The 21,072-nt window shown below is 42.5% G+C and overlaps 1 protein-coding gene across 6 annotated transcripts in view; it reads left to right on the top strand.

Annotated features, from left to right (window-relative positions):
• VPS13D (vacuolar protein sorting 13 homolog D) overlaps nucleotides 1-21,072 on the top strand; it is a 237,818-nt gene that overhangs the window by 122,662 nt on the left and 94,084 nt on the right. For all 6 annotated transcript variants that reach the window (XM_041765973.1, XM_041765972.1, XM_041765971.1 and 3 more), the window contains 8 exons: nucleotides 77-185; nucleotides 6,304-6,467; nucleotides 7,461-7,569; nucleotides 9,714-9,893; nucleotides 11,645-11,761; nucleotides 12,788-12,937; nucleotides 19,480-19,629; nucleotides 20,466-20,562. In XM_041765973.1, the coding sequence (XP_041621907.1) occupies nucleotides 77-185; nucleotides 6,304-6,467; nucleotides 7,461-7,569; nucleotides 9,714-9,893; nucleotides 11,645-11,761; nucleotides 12,788-12,937; nucleotides 19,480-19,629; nucleotides 20,466-20,562 (1,076 nt within the window). The remainder of the gene's footprint in view (nucleotides 1-76; nucleotides 186-6,303; nucleotides 6,468-7,460; nucleotides 7,570-9,713; nucleotides 9,894-11,644; nucleotides 11,762-12,787; nucleotides 12,938-19,479; nucleotides 19,630-20,465; nucleotides 20,563-21,072) is intronic.

Below are 21,072 nucleotides of genomic sequence, written 5' to 3'. Positions count from 1 at the left end.
TGCTTCTGAGTACTTGAAGACGTGTGAGTGCATGTATATACACGTGTGCATGTATGTATTATTGTCTTAATTCTAGTTTACAGGAGGGGACAGGAAGGCCTGTGGCTTCCAACAAGGCCACTACCTGTGCAGAGCTTGTCTTGGATGTCTCACCAAAGACACAAAGAGTCATTTTAAAGAAGAAGGTAAGAAAACTTAGCACTTGGAATTTAGAAGAGGAGGTTTTGAGTCCTGGAGGGGCCTCTGGTCAAGGGAAGGGAGGCGGGCTGGACAGCTGGCTGGGTGGGGAAGGGACACGGGAGTCTCACCTGCTCGGGTTGGAGTTCTTCCTCCTATCCTATGATACCTGCTCCAGGAATTCCATGCCCTTCTCATCTCCGTTGCCCTTTTGGGGGTAACTTACTTCTTTATTCATTTTTTCCAGATTTGTGATTTGCTGTTTTCATTACTCTGTTTTTCTAGTCTACTTTTCCCTAAACTGAATGGGGAAATGATCAAACTGACAACTTTTTCCCTTTTCTTGCTGACAGACATTCTTTTCAGGTCAGGGAAATGTTTCTGAGATATAGAGAGGAAGACAGTGAAATTTGGCCAGAAGCATCACAGATGACAGAAGGACAGGAAGGATAAGTAGTTCAAACCTAAAAAAAATGAAAGCTATTTGAGAACAGAGAGGTGCAGAAGTGACTCTTAAGAGGAGGAAGATTACCAAATTGTGTGATTTTTTAAAACACATTTACCTGAAAGCTGTGTTCTTGAAGATTTTCCAAAATACAAATCACACAGTCCAAAAATAATCCTGATAAGTGAATGTCTCTTGAACACGCCATTACCCTAATGCTGACAAAGTACCCGCCTTTTATAACCAAAAGTGGTATTGCGTGTGTCAGTGGTGTAGCTTCATTTGGATTTGAGTTTATACAGTTCCTCTCACATTTTTAAAAAAAGAGTTTATTTATTTATTCATGAGAGAGGCAGGGACATAAGCAGAGGGAGAAGCAGGCTCCATTCAGGGAGCCCAATGCAGGACTCGATCCCACGACCTGGGGATCACAACCTGAGCCTAAGGCAGGTGCTCAACCACTGAGCCACCCAGATGTCCCTCCTCTCACATTTTTAATTGGGGAGAGGTGTAGATTCAAATCATCTCGAATTTTGTACATCAAATGAAACTTTAATACATATATATTTTTAAAGATTTTATTTATTTATTCATGAGAGACACAGAGAGAGGGGCACAGACACAGGCAGAGGGAGAAGTAGGCTCCATGCAGGGAGCCCGATGTGGGACCTGATCCCTGGTCTCCAGGATCACGCCCTGGGGGCGCTAAACCACTGAGCCACCCGGGCTGCCCAATACACATGTTTTTAATTCACTTTTTATGTTTTTAACAGCTTTATTGAGATATAATTCACATAGCATACAGTGTACTATTAAGGTTTGCAGTATATCCACAGATATGTCCGAGCATCATCACACTCAATTTCGTAGCATTTCATCACCTCTAGAAGAAACCCTGTATCCTCCAGCTCTTGCCCCATTTTCCTCTCACCCCCTAGCCCTAAGCAGTCACTAACCTACTTTCCATCTCAATATAGCCCCCTGTTCTGGACTTCCGTATGAATGGTGTTTTTTGAGTGGCCTCTTACACTGTGTCTAAGGTTCTCCTGCCTGTCACCCTATCAGTACTTCTGCGTCTATTCCTATATGATAACAGTTCAGAGTCCTGCAGTTCAGATCTCTGTACAGTGTTATCACACTCTTTTTATGGAAGGTTGTATCTATCAAATGCATTTGGGAACTAAGATTTGGGAATGGTGATGACTAAGGAGACCATGAGGCATAGTAATTGAAAGTAAACAGGTCTGGGGGCTTTTATTGGGAATTTTAAAGAAGAAAACTTTGAAAAGCCATAATCTAAAAATAAGATGCAGGAAGTCTGACAGAAGTCAAGTGAATTGAAAAAAGAAATGGCTGAGCCCTTGGAAAGGTGGTCAGATGGCTCTCCAAGAAGGTTCAAGCTGCTGTGGATGTTAGCATGAATGGAGACAAACTCAGGAGTAAGGTGATTTGTCACCTGGATTTCGAGCACCAGGTGTGATCAGCACTACAGGAATGATAAGTAGCTGTTTAATTTCCAAGGGCCAGGTGACTGCGGAGCAGACAAAACAGATTTTTTTATGAAGTAGGAAAAACATTTGGAAAAAGATGTTATAATTTATAGAACATTTTTACTGCTGTTAATTTCCCTTGATGGGGATGAAAACTGGTACATCAGAGGGTGGATATAAAGGAGTTACTTTGACATCCAAAACTAGGCTGTATTCTAAGAATTAGCATTAGGATATGGTCCTCTGCTCTTCATTTGGAAACCAAGAGTAGAAAGTCTGACACCTTGGGTTTTTCATTGGTTCATTGGTTTTCTTCTTCTTACTTTTATTTTGAAAGGATCTCAGAGTCAGAGAAAAATTGATGGAAATTCTGTAGAAGGGATGCTGTGATTTTGATTTGTCCTGTTACTGTTGATGTTAACTTTAGCACTTGATGAGTGTGGTGTTTGCCAATCTCCTGCACTACAAGAGAAGTTTCTGTCTTTCCCTTGTATTTAGTATATACTTTGTGGACAGGTACTTTGCCACTATGTAGCTATCCCGATCCTTGTCAGACTTTCTGTGTATTATGCATATGTATTGGCTTGGACTTCATGATGAAATACTATAGACTGGATGACTGGAATAATGGGAATTCATTTGTTACAGTCCTGGAGGCTGGGAGTTCCAGGATCAGGATGCTGGCCGTTTGGTTCCCTGCTGAGGGCCTACATCCTGGCTGGCAGATTTCTGCCCTCTCAGTGTCCTCAAATGGCAGTGTCCGGGATGGTGGGGAGAACGCATGCTCGTTGATGCCTTTCCTTGTAATGGCACTGATTCCATCGGAAGAGTCCTCCCCATATGCCCTGATCTAAACCTAATGATCACCCAAAGGTTCCATTTCCACATATCAAAATTTCAGATGCGGTCTCCAACTTAAGAATTTGGGGCGGGGTGTCAGTGTAGCCCATAGCATTGTGTATGTATGTCATCAGGATGGATTCCTCTCTGACTCCGTGGGTTACCCGTTACTGTCAGGATATATTTAGCACTCAGTTTCCATATTTGGCCAGTGGGAGCTCTTTAATCTTCTGTGTCCTCTTGACCTATGCCCCTCATTTTTTGAACACATCCTTACTTTTTAACAGCAAGTTATTCTTGGTTCATCTGTACCTTCCCTGCTATATTCCTGGATTTGCCACTTCTTCAGGGCACCCTGATCCCTTTTATCGGAGAATGGAAGTTAGAAAGCTAAAATGTGTTCACTGGGTGCACTTGTTGCCTCTGTGATGTCATTTCCAGGCTCTCCCAGGGGACAGAGCTAGGAGTTTTATGTGCACACAACATATGTATACCTGCACATGTGTGCCTACACCCACGCTGTAGGATATGTACATGTACATACAGAATATACCTACACATGTTTTATATAAGCATTTATATATTTTGCATATTTTTTAAAGATTTTTTATTTATTTATTCATTAGAGGCACAGAGAGAGAGACTGAGACATAGGCAGAGAGAGAGAGTCAGGCTCCATGCAGGGAGCCCAATGTGGGACTCATTCTCAGGATCCCAGGGGATCACGACCTGAGCCAAAGGCAGATGCTCAACCACTGAGCCACCCATATGTTCCTATTTTGCGTATATTTTTTAAAGATATTATTTATTTATTCATAAGAGATCGAGAGAGAGAGAGTCAGGGACACAGGCAGAGGGAGAAGCAGGCTCCATGCAGGGAGCCCGATGTGAGACTCGATCCCCAGACTCCAGGATCACGCCTTGGGCCGAAGGCAGGTGCCAGACCACTGAGCCACCCAGGGATCCCCCTATTTTGCATATTTTTATATCTCAGTATATTAAAAACCAGCAATTCATACTGATATTTCCAATTCCAGTCCAGTCCAACATCACAAATACATTGATTTTCTCCATTTCCATATTTGTAAGTCCCTTGTCCAGCACTAAGAACATATTTGCTAATGTAACCACCTCCTCTGAATGTAACCCATCATCTGTCACCAGAGTTGCACCCCATCCTCTGTGTAAACACACTCTGGCACCTGGCTTGGCCTCCGATCGCCACCTTTTTCAGCTCCCAAGCTTGGAGGACTGTTCTTCTCACCTCTCTTTGTCTCTGACAGCACACAATAAGCTTCCAGCCTCCAGTCCCTTAGTATGGATCATCACCTACATTGAGCTCCAGCATCACACTCTGGGCTGTCCCCCCTCCAACACTCACAGTCCCCATGGACTTCTGTCTTCCTCAGTGTCATCTCAAGGTTTTAGGGCTAAATTGTAAGGGAAGGTAGGCTAGGGAACTGGAAGGAGAATGGTATATCTCAGATTTTGATTGATTAATTGATTGTACATCTCAGATTTTTAAATGGAAATGTTGGTAGTTTCCAACTCTAATGAGTCTACACGTAAGGGCAGACACTAGAGGAATCCCTGTATGAAAACTCGATTTCATCCAGCATCTGTGCTTTGATTCCCAATCTGGAACACCTGCAGGATAATTGAGCTGTTTTCCCATGTGGTTTTGGCACCTCGGATCGAGGTGCTTTCTCATTTTGAACGCAGAAGTGAGCATGTGGGGATTGCATGTGTGCAGCTCAGTTTCCTCTGTCTTTACGGACACAGGAGGCCGTAGCAAACAGGAAAAAGAGGAGCATATCTTTCTGGGTCTGAGTTTTGGTTTTGCCACTTAAAGATATATGATATCTGGTATTTTACATTCCTCACTGAGCCTCATTTTCTTACTGATCTAACAGGTTTGTGAGAAAGATCAACTAAGAGGTACATAAAGTGCTGGGTGAAGAATTGTAGTCAGAATAACACAGTAAACATTTAGTGAGGCCACACCCTGTGCCTGGCATGCGCTAAGTGCCTTCTATTTGTTACACTTATCACAAGAACCCTAAAAGGGAGCTGAATTTCCCCCTTTGACAGATCAGGAAGCAGAGGCTCTAAGAGGGATTTAGTAACCGTCCAAGGTCACTCAGCTCCTAAATGGTGCAGCTGGATCTCAAATCCCGGTGCTAGACTCCAGCATTCATATGACTTTGTTAGTTTTGACTGTGGAATGTAATGCCCAAGCTGTGTTTCCTGCACAGGGCAGCATGGTACCCAGTGCCCTGTGTACGGTACCCACAAGTGTTGGTTGCTCTGGAGGAGCTCCCAGCTGGAAGAGTGGATGTGATCCTGACAGGTCTAGCTGGGGGAGTTACCTTCACACAGGAAGTGTCCTAGATAGTTAGGGGTGCTGAACTAGAATATCTGGATTGTGTTAGAAAGGCATGTGAGTAAAATAGTTAAGTATGTTGGCTTTGAAATCAGGCTGTGGAGGTGAAATCACCGCCTACTGGTTATGTGGCCAGGGGGAAGTTTCTTTGTAACTTGAAGAAAATAACTTCCTTACCTGTGATAAAGATAATAATAGAATATGTGTCATTGGATTGTTTTAAGGATTAAATGAGCTACTACATGGAAGTCCCATGGATCACTGACTGGCACATGGTAAATTCTCAGTGTATTGTTGTTATTATTACATTTGAAATATAACGGAATCTATAGATTTCCGTGGGTTGACCTGGAAGTCCAAGTGCTGTGTATAAAATATTCCAAAGAAGAAACTATATTTAGAATTAACCGCAACTTAGTATAACCTTTGAATTCAGTCAGCTGTATTTGAATATAATCAATTTATAAATTAGAAACCAGCAATATAGTATACTTCCATTGTAAACACGAAAAGGGAGAAGACATCTGGTAAATTCTAGTGGTCTGCCAGTTCTGAGGATTACCAGTGATCAAATATAAAGAATATCGTATATACTTTGTAGAACTGGATCCCTCTTGAAGGTAAGGGTACCCGACGGTCACCACCTGGGACAGCAGTTACCCTAGCAGTGCAGCTAATGGAAACCGGATTGAACCCCGACCCACTAGTTTGCTTAGAAAATACTGAGTATATGCAAAGAATACATTCTTCAAATTAAGTGCACTGTTTGTAACGTTTGTGTGGTACAAGAGTTCGGCATATTTCAGCCACAGCGCAGCTTGGACGGACAGCACTGGAAGGCAGAGTTGAGCACGTAGAGTGTAGGCAGTGCCTTTGACGGGAGTTTCCACTTGGGAACGTAGCCCGCGTGGAAGCCCTTGACGCCCTTGCCTGAGGCGTGGCTGCCCGTGACGTGTCTCTGCCCGCAGGAGCCCGGGAAGCGCTCCCAGCTGTGGAGGATGACGGGCGCGGGCATGCTGGCCCACGAGGGGTCTTCGGTGCCTCACAACCCCAACAGGCCCCCTGCGGCCCGCTCCCCCGAGGGCTCCGCCGTCTTGGACATCGCTGGTCTCGCTGCCGTAACCGACAACAGGTACTTTTCTAGGCAACTTCTGATGCGAGCCCATTGCTTCTAAACTCCGTTTCGGTGGAGATTCACACCAAAAAGTGAGTCTGTAAATGAAGTAAGAATTTTTATATTTTATATTGTGGTTTTCTTCAGCGAGAGACCGCTGACATTCCCAAATACGAGTTTTGGGGCCTTTATTTTATTTTTGTTAAGCTGGTGTTGAAATGCCCATGCAGATGTTTAAAAAAACATCCAACAGTAAGAAGGACATGTTATGAAAAAGTGAATTATCTCTTTGCACTAAACCTCCACTCCATTCCTCCCTAGAAGTGAGCAGAGTTTTAAAGAAATTTTTAAGAATCTTGTTAAATCTTTTAAAAGCAGAAATAAATTATTGAGAGAATAATCAAATGCGTTTTTATGACCAACGCCTCGGATTCAAATCAGTTATCAGGGACAACTAAGTTACTTGGTAACTAAGTTACTTGATTTGCCTGTGCCTTAGTTTCCCCACCCCCCCTCCCCCGGTTTTTTTTTTTTTTTTTCTTGTGCCTTAGTTTCTTTATGCAGTCAGTGTATTTGTTTCCAGTTGATACCTTATTCATTTTCAAAAGAGTTTACATGACTTTAAAGTGAAAACCCAATATAAAAGAAAAATAATTGGAAATTTAATAGACAAAGCTTCTTGAAAATATTTTCAGACCTATTTGGCAGACGACCCTTCTCAAACTGATGACAGCTTATTGCTGTGGGAATGCAGGGACCTGATTATTTCATTTACTGTGAATCCTTAAAAATATTGGAACTCCTTTGTGTCCCGTCTGTTGCTTTCCATTTTGTCTTATTCCTCTTCTCTCATTAAGAGATATCTAGCTGCCATGGGGTTCAGGCTATCTGCCCATTAGTTTTAAGGGTGGAGGATATTGGAAGAAAAAAGAGGAAAACCACAATCCTGATATTCTCTTTAGGCCTAACATATTTGACCCCGAGGACTCACTGCATTTTCCCATATTCCAGATATGAGCCACTGATGCTAAGAAAGCCTGATCGCAGGCGAAGCACAACTCAGACATGGAGTTTCCGGGAAGGAAAACTGACCTGTGGTTTGCATGGGTTGGTCGTCCAGGTCAGTAGTGTTTGACGCCCTCAGTTGCAGCAAGCCGTGGTTGAACCGCCTTCGAAGCAAAGTCTCAATTAAGATACATACATTGAAAAGGGGAAATCATTATAAAACAAACATAGCTAGGAAACTCAAGGATCTTTTGTTGTGCATCTGTGTGTATTTAGGGGGAAATATTCTTAAAATATTAAGAATATGATATATAAAAAATGTATTGGGAATGATTGCCTGTAAGTAATGTGATTTTTTTTTTCTTGGCTTATCTGGATTGTTTTTCTTTGGCAATATAAATTACCTATGTGTAATTTTTAAAAGAAAGAAAGAAAAATGCCAGCTAAAGGTCTACCACCAACTTAAGCGGATTGGTTTTAGTCCTGTGGAGTTAATCTAATATCTACAACAGACTTTTGTGAAGTGTTCTAGGAGGTGGTGATGATGATGATGATGATGATGGTGATGATGGTCATTATGGGTTCTATATTTTCTAGATTCTGTTTATTTCTGCATTCTTAATGGTGCCCAAATAAGCATTTAATTATTATAGCAAATGTCAGAATGAAGATTGCTGGTCAGTTTCTTTTGTCTTCAATCAGTCTACCTCATGGTAAACTGCCAGGTACTTTCTAAGCAAATATGTGTTTAGAAAATTACCAGGAGTTTGGATTTTCTGCCTTTCTGTCTTCAGGCCAGAAATGAGGCCATGGGTCTGAGATGAGTAGGTAGGATGTTGTCGCAGAGGTTTGGGCATATAGTTGAACAACATGTGTGACCTGGTGCAGTCTCTGCCTCAGCCCAGGACTTCACCCCAAAAAAAGATACATAGGAGAGCATCAGTCCCTGGCTAGAGGACTCTTAGTGTGTTTGTCCCTGGTGGACACCAGCCTGTCCCTTCACAGTGGGAGGAGGTTCTCCAGGGCAATGAGCAAAATTAGAAGGAGCCTCTGCCTGCTGTTTGGTGAGATTTATTTTATCTCTCTTGCCCTGAGCTTTTCTTGTCAAACATAAGCTGCTTGCTTCTATGAGGCACACATCTGGAATGGATTTGTGATTTTCAATTAGCAATACAATTCAGGCTTCTGGAGGCAAGAGAGGGCGCGCTGTAATTGTTGGGTCCTGGGTCTGACCTGGACTTTCCTTCCGTTTTGTTCCTAAAGCCCATGTAATTCGAATTCTCTTAGAACAGCCCTTCCCCCACCCCGCCTCGGAATCCTTTTCTGGTGTTTGTTGTTTCTTGAATCTATTTCATCATTTCTGTGGTTGTGAATGACCCCATAATAACAGTATTTAGCCGAGCAGGGTGTGCTTTGGTTAGGGAAATAAGCTTGTGTCAACCTTATTATTCTAAATAAAGTAATTGAGGGCATTAAACATCTTCTGACACTGCCCTGTTAAGGTTGTGTACACACTTTCTTTCCCAACTTAAAACAATCATAAAAAGCTTTCTCCGTGTTGAAATCTCTCCTGTAAACCCACCTCAGAGTTTCCTTTTCGTTACTCATATTTAAAAATTAACAAAGGGGATTGAGACACTCTAGCCATTGTCTTCTCTAGCCCTGTATCTGCTGTTCGATAGGCATGGTCCAGTAAACTTCCATTTTGCTTGGGGCAAAGAAGATACTTTCCTCCAATGATCTGAATAGCTGGCTCTCAGATGACATTCACCGTTCCCTGTTTCATTTTAGAAGAGATGCCATCTTTTGAATATTTGAGCTGACTCTCCAACCGTAGACCTGTTTGGGGAGGTTTTCAACTCTAGAATTTGCTTCTTATTGGAAAGCTGAATGATAGTTTTAATTGATTTATTTTCAGAATGTTTCAGATTTTTAAGCAAACCCAAATGAGAATACTCAGAGAAACAGGACTTTGGTACGTTTTTAAAGCTTATTTTAATGACTAGAAGTTATGACTAAACCAATATACTCCGTTCTTACTCAGAATTCCCTAAATTCATATAGCATAGCTTTCCATCTTTCCCAGATAATCCTCCTGGTTTTCATCTTCAGTAAAGCTGAAGAAACAGTAAATACTTTGTTAAAAATTGACCATGACACTTCAAAAGAGAATTTAAATTTGATAACTTGTTTAAAATGACATGTTAAATTGTCAAAGTCAGTGCCTTTCCCTTTTCTTAGACCTCTTTATTCTTTTAGGCCAAAGGAGGGCTTTCTGGTTTGTTTGATGGAGCTGAAGTTGTTCTTGGTCCTGATACTTCCATGGAGCTTTTGGGGCCAGTTCCACCTGAACAACAGTTTATCAACCAAAAAATGAGACCTGGTTCCGGAATGTTATCCATCAGAGTCATCCCAGATGGACCAACTAGAGCACTCCAGGTGATAATTTATCATAAGAACTGATGTGAATCTCACTGTACTTTCCCCCCACACATTGGGTTATCCATTTAACAAATACTTATTGAAACATTTATGTTGGCTATGGGAGTATAATGTCCTTGTTTATAAAATGGGGGTATAAGACCTACTTCATAAAGTTGTTAAAAGAATCGAAGTATAAAAATATAAGATGATATAAAAAAGGTATGAGAATTAAAGAAGGCAATACCGAGAATAGTACATATGATTATTTTCAATCATTATATTTTGTAAATATTTAAATAATTGATATATCAACAACATTAATAAAAAGATACATGAGGTCCTTGGTCAGACAATGACAGTATTGTGTTTTGAAAGCAGAAGTGGAGGGTGTTCTACAGAGTGCACGGGAAGGATTTACATTCCCGGACTTGGAGGCTTCCTAAGAGGAGTAATATTTAAGCTGAGTTTTCAGTCCTTGACTGAAAGGAGTTAGCCAAATCAAAAGGGAAGGTGGAGGAGCTGTGCCCTAATAATAGTGCTCATTCAACAGTTATTTACTGAGCATTTCTTAGAGCCAAGCACAATTCTCAGTACTGAGTACATACTACTGAACAAATGGACAAAATTCCCTGCGGTCTTGGAGCTCACATTCTGGAGGGGTAGACAAACAAGAAGCCAAAAACGTAATAAATCATATAGGATTTGCAAAGTTGATAAACGAAGGCCTGGAGATAAAAGGGAGTGGCCCAATTGGCACAGAGAGTATGCGCCAAGATAATGCTGGAGACAGAAGCAGGGGCCAGATTACAAAAAGCCTGATAGATGCTACAAGTTATGTGGGTTTTCTGTGACAGTGCAGTCAGGGAATGACACGACCAGAAATTTATTTTACATTGCTCATTCTGTCTCCAATGTGGAGGAGTAGAGCAGATGAAAACTAGAGATAGAAGACCAGCTGAGGGCAACTGCAGTGATCTGGATGAGAGATTATGGCAGCCCGGACTGGAGCGTGGCAGGGGTGCTCCTGAAGAGGTTGGCGAGAACCAAGCAGAAATGGGAACTTATTGAGGAGTAGAGTCTGGCAGATGTAGTGATCAATGGAAGGTGGTGAGGATGAGAGAGAGGAAGGAGCCAGGAATGGCCTTCAGGATTCTGATTTGGGCAACTTGGAGGACAGTAATCCATGTCACTGAGATAAGAACACAGAGCTGACTTCTGAGAGAAATGAGGAGTTATGTTTTGGACTTGTTAGTAAATGCTGTCCACATGAAAGTGTCCAGCAGTCAGTGTAAATATGGGTCTGACGCTCAAGGGAGAGAGATCTGTACTGGAGATACAGGTTTATCAGGTCACGGTGTAATGAAAGAGCTGAGGGAAAGAGGGAAGATGCTGGTGTGCACCAGTGAACTCTCTGAGGTATATCATCATCCACAATATCTCTTGTAAAAGCACTCTTAAGGCAAACATTGAATGCAGTGATGTTGAGGTTTGCATACTTTGACTTGACCAGTAATTCTAGATCACCTGTCGATGATGCCTGACCCTCACCATCTGAGGCTCTCAAGGTCTAGCTTGGCATTTGCCGGGTAGACTTAAAACCAGTTTACTTTATTATTACCCAAGTCTTACTTGGCAGTGCTTCCAAAACCATTAACTTCCATAGGATTATGGAGCAGATAGTGACTTTTGACCTCTACAGTTGATATGGAACGGGTTTCACTGTGGAAGTATGAGCCCTCTTAGTACAGTGTTTTATTCAACTTCAGATAACAGATTTCTCCCAACGGAAAAGTGATCGTTCGTCGTATGAAGTGGATGAACTTCCTGTTACTGAACAAGAGGTACAGAAATTAAAGAACCCAGACACAGAGCAGGAATTGGAAGTAAGTTTTAAGTATTGCAAATTCATTTCTTATTTCTTAAATCATTAATTTGTTTAGAATTTTGCTCTGTGGTTTTCTCAGTTTTAGACCTATTTTCTCTCTGCCCTTGTGAATTCTAAACATAGCTGTTGCTTCATGGTGTTTAATGTTATCACAACATGAACGTGTGAACATGTTAATTAAATGACAGCTAAAGTTGAATGGGAGTGTAATAATGATCGCTGAAGTAAGATGACAATAAAGAAAAAAATGAATTTTTACAGGACTGAGGATCAAGAATAGGCAAACTAGATTTTTTGAGGGGCCCCAGTTTTCTCTGGTCATCTTTCTCCCTCTCTCACTTGTTTGGGTTTTGGAAAGTGAAAGTTTGAAAAGGAACCTGAGGAGCAGCCCGGGTAGCTCAGCAGTTTAGTGCTACCTTCAGCTCAGGCCATGACCCTGGGGTCCCAGGATTGAGTCCCACGTCAGGCTCTCTGCATAGAGCCTGCTTCTCCCTCTGTCTGTGTTTCTGCCTCTCTCTCTGCGTGTGTCTCTCATGAATAAATAAATAAAATCTTTAAAAAAAAAAAAAAAAGGAATCTGAGGTGAAGATGAAAATGTACACTTAATGGGTATTTATTCAGTGATTTAGAAAAAAATTAAGGCCCTACATGTAAAGCACTGTGTTGGATATTATGGAAGTTCAGTAACTAGCTTACTAAAAGCTTGCATCCCAAATAGGGAGAAGGATTCTCAGTTACTTAACTGTAATGAAATGCAAATGTCCTCAGTGCTCTGAGAGAGGTATTGTCATATCCTATCACTTTGGAGTTCGGGGTGGGGTGTGCACTGTGCCCTGAGAGAAAGGCTCCTAGTGAGAGGCTGGAGTTGGATAATATGACTCTTGTCTAAGTGGCTTTCACCTGCTCTGAGGTAAAGTAGAGGGATATAAGGCCATTTATTTTGTACTCTCCTGGCTACCTTGACCTCTTTTTTTTTTGACCTCTTTTTAAACTGTCATTGTGTTGTATTTTGGTTTCCTTTCAGGTGCTTGTGAAGTTAGAAGGTGGAATTGGGTTGTCCTTAATTAATAAAGTCCCAGAAGAACTGGTTTTTGCAAGTCTTACAGGAATCAATGTGCATTATACACAGTTGGCAACGAGTCACATGCTTGAGCTCAGCATACAGGATGTACAGGTAATGGAGGGGCGTTTAGAACTTGTTGAATCTCCTTGTGTTCTTGCTGAGTACCTACCTAGGTCCAGTGTTTGGTGTTCTAAAAACATTAATGCTTTGACAGAAATATCTTACTGTGGCTTTCAAAAAAGTATTCTATGAAAATAATTGTTGTCTATGTTTATTTCACCAGTTTTTCTATATAGTAGCCAGTTCATCTGTAACTTAGATAATTTAGTCAAAGTGGCGTGGAGGAAGGTGGCCCATGATTCCCCATTTGCCAATAGGAAAAAATAATAGGAAATCATTTAACCATCATTAGGGGAATCGAAGTTCATTATACAGAGAAAAAAAATAAAGGAACTGGACTATGCTTCTGGCCAAGATGTACTAACAGGGGCCAGATTTACTCTTTCACCTGAAGCAACCCCCAAGTTCAGATAAAATAAGGAGACCGCAGGTTCAAAGCACAGTAAACCAGGCATCGAAAGACTGTGACTCCTGAGAGGTGGGGAACAAAAGAGCTGAGCCCTGCATTCACCTCAGTTACTGCCTTGAGAACGTTTCCAGACTATGGCATTGTGAGGTGGGAGACTGAGACAGAGCCCAGCAGTGTGAATGAGCTAAACAGGCAGAGCAGAGGGATCCAAGACTGAGACATCTAAGTTCACAGGGTAGCCTACCTGGGAAGAACATGCTGCATAGAAAGAAAGCTCAGGAGATCTGCAGAGGGGTTCCGTGAGCATTTAGCAGAGGACAGATCAATGATGCATGTAAGGAAACTATCATCTGAACCATCCAAAAGGATCAGGGACGCATCTGCTGCTCACCCAGGGCTGGAGATGGATTTTGTTCCCCCAGCCAGACTGGAAACACTAATAACATATGTGACGTTGGGAGGAATCCTCCAGCAAGTCCTGCCTTTGTAGTGAACTATAATTAGCCCTCTGCTGAGCACTGTTCCAGACCTACCTAACAAATCATAAAAGGAAAATCGGAAAGGGTCGATCTGTTTCCAAGTAATTTAACTGTATCCCTGAACAAAGCTCAAGATTTAATGGAATACAAAAATACCCAGCACCCAGCAAAGTAAAATTCACAATATCTGGCATCCTGTCAAAAATTACCAGGTGTGCAAAGGGGCAGGAAAACACAATATATAATGAGAATAATCAGTCGAACTAACCCAGAGCTAACACAGATGTTAGAATTTTCAGAGAGGGACATTAAAACTGTTATAATAACTGCATTGTACGTTGTTCTAAAGTTAAGTAGAGACATAGAAGATATGAAAGATTCAAATTTCTAGAGATTAAAATGAAATGAAAAACACACTGCATTCAATTAATAGCAGGTGACACAGTACAGAAAAAAAATTAGTGGACTTGAAGATATAGCAATGAAACGTGTCCAAATTGAAATGCCCAGAGGAAAATAATCCATAAAAGGAAAACAGCATCAGTGGCCTATGGGACAACCTCAAACACCTAACATATGGATAATTGGAGTCCTTGAAGGCTAAGAGTGAGAAGAGGGCATATAAAAAATATTTGAAGAAATCTTGGCCATAAATTTTCCAAACTAAACCCACAGAAGTTCAAGCACAAACCCAAACATGCATGCGTGTGCATGCACACACATGAAGGAAACTATACCAAAGTATGTCATAATTACTCAAAAGCAATGATATATCCAGATTAAACAAGACCTGTCACATGCCAGGAGCAAAAGTGAGCATGAGAGCTGACTTCTCATTGGGAATGATGTGAGTGAGAAGATAGTAACATCTTTAAAGTACTAGAAAAACTGCCAGCCTAGGATTCTGTGCCCAGTGAATATATCTTTCAAAAACTAGAATGAAATAAAAATGCTTTTAGACGTGCAACAGCTAAAAGAGCTCATTACCAGCGTCATGCTAAAAAAAAAAAAAAAATAATAATAATAATAACATTCGGGCAGAAGGGAATGGTAGTAGCTGGAAATCTGGATCTATACAGAGGAATGAAAAGCACCTGGAATGATAAATACACAGGTAAATATTATTTTCTAATCTTTTAGATCTCTTTAAGAGATAACTACTTAGACAAAACTGACAGCACTAAATTTTGGAGTCTATAACACGTTAGGGTAAAATGACAATAGCATGAAGCAGGGGTAGGGGAGAAGTGGAAGTATGTTAACTGTAATGTTCTTAAAAGCACAGTAGTCTGCTATGATTTGAATGTAAACTGGTAAGTTAAAGATGAGTACCATAAACCCTAAGGCAACAAAGAGCTACAACTGATAATCCAACAAAGGAGAGAAGATGAATAACCCAAGAGAAGGCATAACAAGCAGAAAACATGGGAAAGAACAGATGAGACAATAGGAAACAAATAGCAAGATGGTAGACTCATTCAAGCCTAACTGTACCAATTAAATAAACATAAATGTTAATAAACACCTCCAACTGAAAGGCAGAGATGATCAGATTGGATTAAAAATCGAGTTCCAAGTATGTGCTGCCTCCAAGGAACATAGTAAATTAAAGACACAAGTAGGTTAAAAAGAATGGAAAAAAGACATACTGAGCTGGAACTAGTCCTAAGAAAGTGGGAACGGCTAGATTCCTGTCAGAATCTATTACAGAGCAAAGCATGTTAACAGGAATAAGGAAGGTAATTTCCTAATGATAAAAGAGACGGTTTATCAAGAGGATATAACGATCCCGACTATTTATGTACCTGAACGTAGGGCTTTGAAATACAGGAAGCAAAAACTGATAGCAGTGAAAGAAGAAATGGGCAAGTACATAATTATGGTGGAAGATTTCACTACTCTCTCTGAATAATTGATAGAATTATCAAATAAACAGCAGCTCATCAAAGGCATATGAGACTTGAATAGCACTGCCAGCCAAGTAGCCCAATTGACGTTTATCCAGCAGCCCACCCAGCAACAGCAGAAAACATGTTCTTCCCTAGTGCGCAGGAAACTTCCAAGAGAGACCATATTCTGGACCAGAAAGCAACGCCCAAGTGCAAAAGGATTCAAGTCACACACAGTCTATTCTCTGATGACAACGGAATCAAAGTAGAAATAGCAGAAAGATAGTTGGAAAAGTCCCCCAGATGATTGGAAACTAAAAAACACACTTCTGAAATAGCTCAGAGATAAAAAAAGAAATCAAAAGAGAAATTAGAATATATTTGAACTGAATAAAGACAGAAACACAGCATGTCAAAGTTGGTGGAACGCTCCTGGACCTGTACCGAAGGGAGATTTATAGCTGTATTAGAGGAGAAAGTTCGGGAAACTATGGACTCAGGTGTCATCTTAAGAAACTAAACAACAACAAAGTAAGTCCCAAATAAGCAGAAGAAAGGAAATAAAACTAAGAATCCCAGTGGAAATCACTTCAGTGATTCACTTTCAGTGAACAACCATGGAAAAAAAGGAAGAAATGGGTCAAAAGCTGTTTCTTTGAGAAGATCAGTTAAACTAACAAACTTCTAAGGAGTCTGATCAGGAGAAAAAAAAAAAGAGAAGACACAAATCACTAATACCAGGAGAAGGAGAGGTGCCAGAGAAGCCAAAAACTTGACAGTTGTCTGGGGGACGGAGCTTTTGGGAGGAGCTGAAAGCTCGTCCTGTCCCCGCACTGGCCACTGGGTTGTGTGGCTGGCTCTTGACTTTCAAGGCCACTGCAGACCTGCGGAGGGGACCATGGGAATGCCACAGAGCTGGCCGTTCATGCTGCCTTTCAGCTAACTTTCTCCAGTAAATGATCCCTGGATTGTTGCAAGCGTTTGGTTAACTTTCAGAGCTCTGATAAGGTTGATTTTGACAGTCTCCGTTAGAGGTTTTTTTGTTTTTTTTTTTTTGTTTAAGATTTTATTTATTTATTCATGACAGAGAGAGAGAGAGAGAGGCAGAGACACAGGCAGAGGGAGGGGGAGAAGCAGGCTCCACGCAGGGAGCCCGACACGGGACCCGATCCCAGGTCCCCAGGACCACACCCTGGGCCGAAGGCAGCGCCAAACCACTGGGCCACCGGCGCTACCCTCCGCTAGAGTTTTGTTGTCATGCCGTCAAGACAGCTATTCTGTTTGTAGCATCATGCTTACAGCTTTTTTTTCCAGCTGCCAGCAGGATTAATGTGTCCAGGAAACCAGTTCCTGGTAAACATTTCCAGAAGAAGGAGCCAAAGACCTAGACTGTGGTTCTTTCCCCAGGTGGGCACCCTGTGTTCCTCCTGGAAGTGGGCAGTCTGTGCCCATCTCCAGGGTGTCCTCCTGCGGACTCCATGCGCTGCTGTCCATACCGAAACTCCTTTCAGAAAAATGTTTTCTTTTGTCTTATATCACAAAGAGCAAATTGTTCAGGCTAATCACATCCCATTTGATTGAGGACAGATAGAAAGTTATTATCTTGTACCTACATTTCTTTGTCTTTTTTTTTTTTAACCTCAGAAAATTCAAGGAGCCATTTGAGCTTTGTGAATTTCATTAACTTTTTAATCAAAAATTTTTTTTCTGCTATAATACCTCTTGATTTAATGTGGGCTGTAAGTCATAGAAAGTAAACAGATTTGAGAGTTTACTCTGATGACAGCATTGGGAAAAAGGATGTTTAAAAATAGAAAATAATGGTCCCGTCCTTAGGGAGCATCTAATCTAATTGGCAGAATAAAACTAGAATTCATAACTCTTATACATCTTGTATCAAATGTGTTTGGGGAAAGAATAAAGGAGAGGTTAGAGTAAGGTGAGAACTTTTGTGTTTCCTCTATTGGATATGACAGGTCATTCATTTAGTGAGTAAATTCTTAGAGCAGCAGCAGTGCCCCGGGCATGGCACTAGGCTCTAGCGATACAGCCGTGACTCAGAAGATGAAGGCTCAGCTTCCTTTGGGCTAATTACAGCCTCGGGAAGGAGGCAGCCTGTAAGGGCCCAAGCAGGCGAGTATAATGATTAGCACTGGTGGGAATTGCTAAAAAGAATACAGAAGGATGGTGCTGCTCTTTAGGTGAAGTGGCCTGGGAAGATCCTCCCGAAGAAGTGAGAGCTGAGCTTGAAGGAAGAGAATGAGTGCAGAAGGATGTTAGGGTCAGAAGCTTTCCCTCAGAATTCAGACTCTGAGAGGAGAGTTGCCCCCCTTTTGGGGAATAGCCAGCAGGCTCATGTGTGGGGGTTGTAGCGGACCTGGAGGGGAGTGCTGTGTGCTAAAGACGGGGAAGTAGGCACTGTCTGTGTCATGCAGGCTCTGGAGGCGTGGCGAGAAGTTTGGTTTCATCCCAAGAGGAAAGGAAGCCACTGACAGATGTAAAGGGAGGAGGGACATGACTTGATTTGTATTTTTGAAAGATCGCTTTGCTGCTGTGCAGGGAGTACACGATCAGGGCAAGGATGGAAGTAGGAAAACGTGTTCACAGTCCCTCACCCTTATCTCAGCAGCTTGAGAGCCAGCCGGCTCTACAGGTGGCTGTGTGGCAGGCCGTGTGGCATAATGGGAGGGTCACAGGATTTGGGGCCAGAAACACCTCCATTTGAGTCCCAACTCTTCGTTTCACTTAGCCGTGTGAATGTGGGCAAGTGATCTGAGTTCCCTAAGCTCTGTTTACTCGTTTGTAAAATGGGGAGGAATAATCTTAGCCTTTAGGGTTGTAGTAAGGGATGTGCTAAGTAATGTGTGAGAAGTACACACAGAGGTTCCCAACGGATGTTCTCTTCCCTCATCCTGATTCGGAGCTTTGACACAAGCAAGTGGGGGTGGGTGCTCCCCGCGTGAGCCTTTTGCCATCCACAACCATAGCGCGGTGCAGAGTGCACACTCAGCTATGGTGCTGACGGCTGTGGGCGAATAGAGCAGTGCCTGATGCCGCTTCATCATTTCATTCCCAACAGGGACTCGACTTTGGGAAAGGTCGCTATTTCCATTTGGTGGCCAGGCAAGCACTCATTCCCTAGTTTTCACGGTCTGGTGTCGCTTCACTTCATTCATCTGTATCCTAGTGGTCAGGAGCACTGGGCTTGAAGTCAAGGGGCTCTCTCCTCAGCTCCTTCATCTGTGCCATAAGGAGGCGGTGGTTAGGGCTGCAGTGGGACCCTGACTGCAGTAACTCTTGACAGGTGTCCTGTGACTCAGATCCTGCATCAGGCTAGCTTGGTGCTTGGCACATAGTACTCACCTCATGAAGGAGAGCTTCTGTTGCCATCCCTACTGCACTTAGTGCTGCTCTGCAGCGAGAATGAATTTTTTTTTTCTTTTAAAGATTTTATTTATTTATTCATGAGAGATAGACAGAGAGAGAGGCAGAGACACAGGCAGAGGGAGAAGCAGGATCCATGAAGGGAGCCTGACAGGGGACTCGATCCCGGGTCTCCAGGATCACGCCCTGGGCCAAAGGCAGGCGCTCAACTGCTGAGCCACCCAGGGATCTCAGAATGAATTTTTCTAGAGCAAAATGGCAGCAGTACTTTCTGAGTGTCCTGCGTAGGATGAGACCCCACTCAATGGTAGACAGCTGAGAACTGAGCAGTTGTCTGTTCTTGTTTTGTTTTGCTGCTTCTTCATGTGCCAGGTGGACAATCAGCTCATTGGAACTACTCAGCCCTTCATGCTCTACGTGACTCCCCTGAGCAACGAGAATGAGGTCATCGAGACCGGCCCTGCCGTGCAAGTGAATGCAGTAAAGTTCCCCAGTAAGAGCGCACTGACCAACATCTATAAGGTAGGCTGAGGGGAGAGCCTGGTGGGCTTGGCATGGTGGCAGGAGGCTGATGGGTTCCCTTACAGCTGAGTCCCTGAACAGCAGTGCAGGGTGTGGCTGGAAGTTGTCCTGTGGACTTAACTGCGTGTTGTAGAGGGATTTACAATAACTGCTCTTAGCACCTTGTATTCTCAACTGTGGCTTCGACTGCATGTGAGAGTGCCCAATCTGTAGGGGCAGAGCCTGTATTTGTCAGAGTAAAAAGTCTCTGTGGGAAAGCATAACATCTTCCAGATTGGTCAGGACCAGGCATGATCCAGATGTGTTATTAAAATAGAATAATTAGAAAGGGAGTGGTAGGAGGGGTCTGACCTCGGGACACATGTCCTCCCACATAAGCTAACACGCTGTTTAATAAAAGCATGTTGTTCAAAAGAGATAAACTTTCTTTCCTGGAGAATTTTTCACGTATGAGTGAGCTGATAACGGCAGCAAATTCTGGAAAAGTGGGAGCTAAGAGGTTGCTTCCATATTTCGGGCCTTTGTCACCATTACCAGTGGGGGCCCTCCAATCCTACTGCTCCTTAAACTAGCTGCTGTCCATGTGAGCTCAGCACCATAACCCTGTCCACCGCAGCCCATCTGCAAGCGCGATCCTGACTAAGGAGATACAGATGCCCTGGAAACCAAACAATAGGGTGGCAAACTGTATTAAACCTCTTCTGGAATTTTTGGCTAATGATGACAATGTAGAGAGAGATGAGCCAGAAATCATTTGGCGATGTGTCCTTCTTAATGGCACAGATGAAAATTCCTTCTGGTGTTTACACTATTAATCAGAATTTCTTTCTCTCTAGCATCTGATGATTACAGCTCAGAGATTCACGGTGCAAATTGAGGAGAAACTGCTCCTCAAGCTGCTGAGTTTTTTTGGCTACGATCAAGCAGAATCAGGTATGTCAAATGTTCTAAGTTTGTGTCTGGGAACTGACCCAAGAATGGCATTTTTTAGTCTGGTTGTGAAGATGGGTAGCCTCTGAGTGCCCGACAAGCTCCCTTTCCACCTCAGAGCTCGAGCTCAGAAGCTGAGGCCTGTGTTTCAGCGGCTTTTTCCAAGTTCAGCCTATTGATGGGGGAGGAGAGCTGATGGCTGATGTGGACACGGAGGAAGCTTCTTGGAGTTGTCCTGGGGTATCCAGGGTTAAGCCTTTGGGAAGCAGCATACTTTTCCTCTTCGCTGTGGATTTTTTTTGACTCATCTGTTTGAGGATAATAGAAATGATGTTTGTCATTTAGCAAAGCACTTTGCTTCTTAACGTTTGTTTAGTAAACAGACTCTGGCAAGAATCAAATCCCTTCGGCCGTTCCGTTGGTTTATGCGAGGACAAAAAATTGGCTAGCCTTAACTTCTTAACTTTTTACATCCATGCCTGTATGCCTCAGTGTCATTACCAAGCTTCCTAG

The sequence above is a fragment of the Vulpes lagopus genome, chromosome 8, assembly GCF_018345385.1.
Source record: "Vulpes lagopus strain Blue_001 chromosome 8, ASM1834538v1, whole genome shotgun sequence".
Lineage (NCBI taxonomy): Eukaryota > Metazoa > Chordata > Mammalia > Carnivora > Canidae > Vulpes > Vulpes lagopus.
This window is presented reverse-complemented; position numbering and strand designations above follow the sequence as displayed.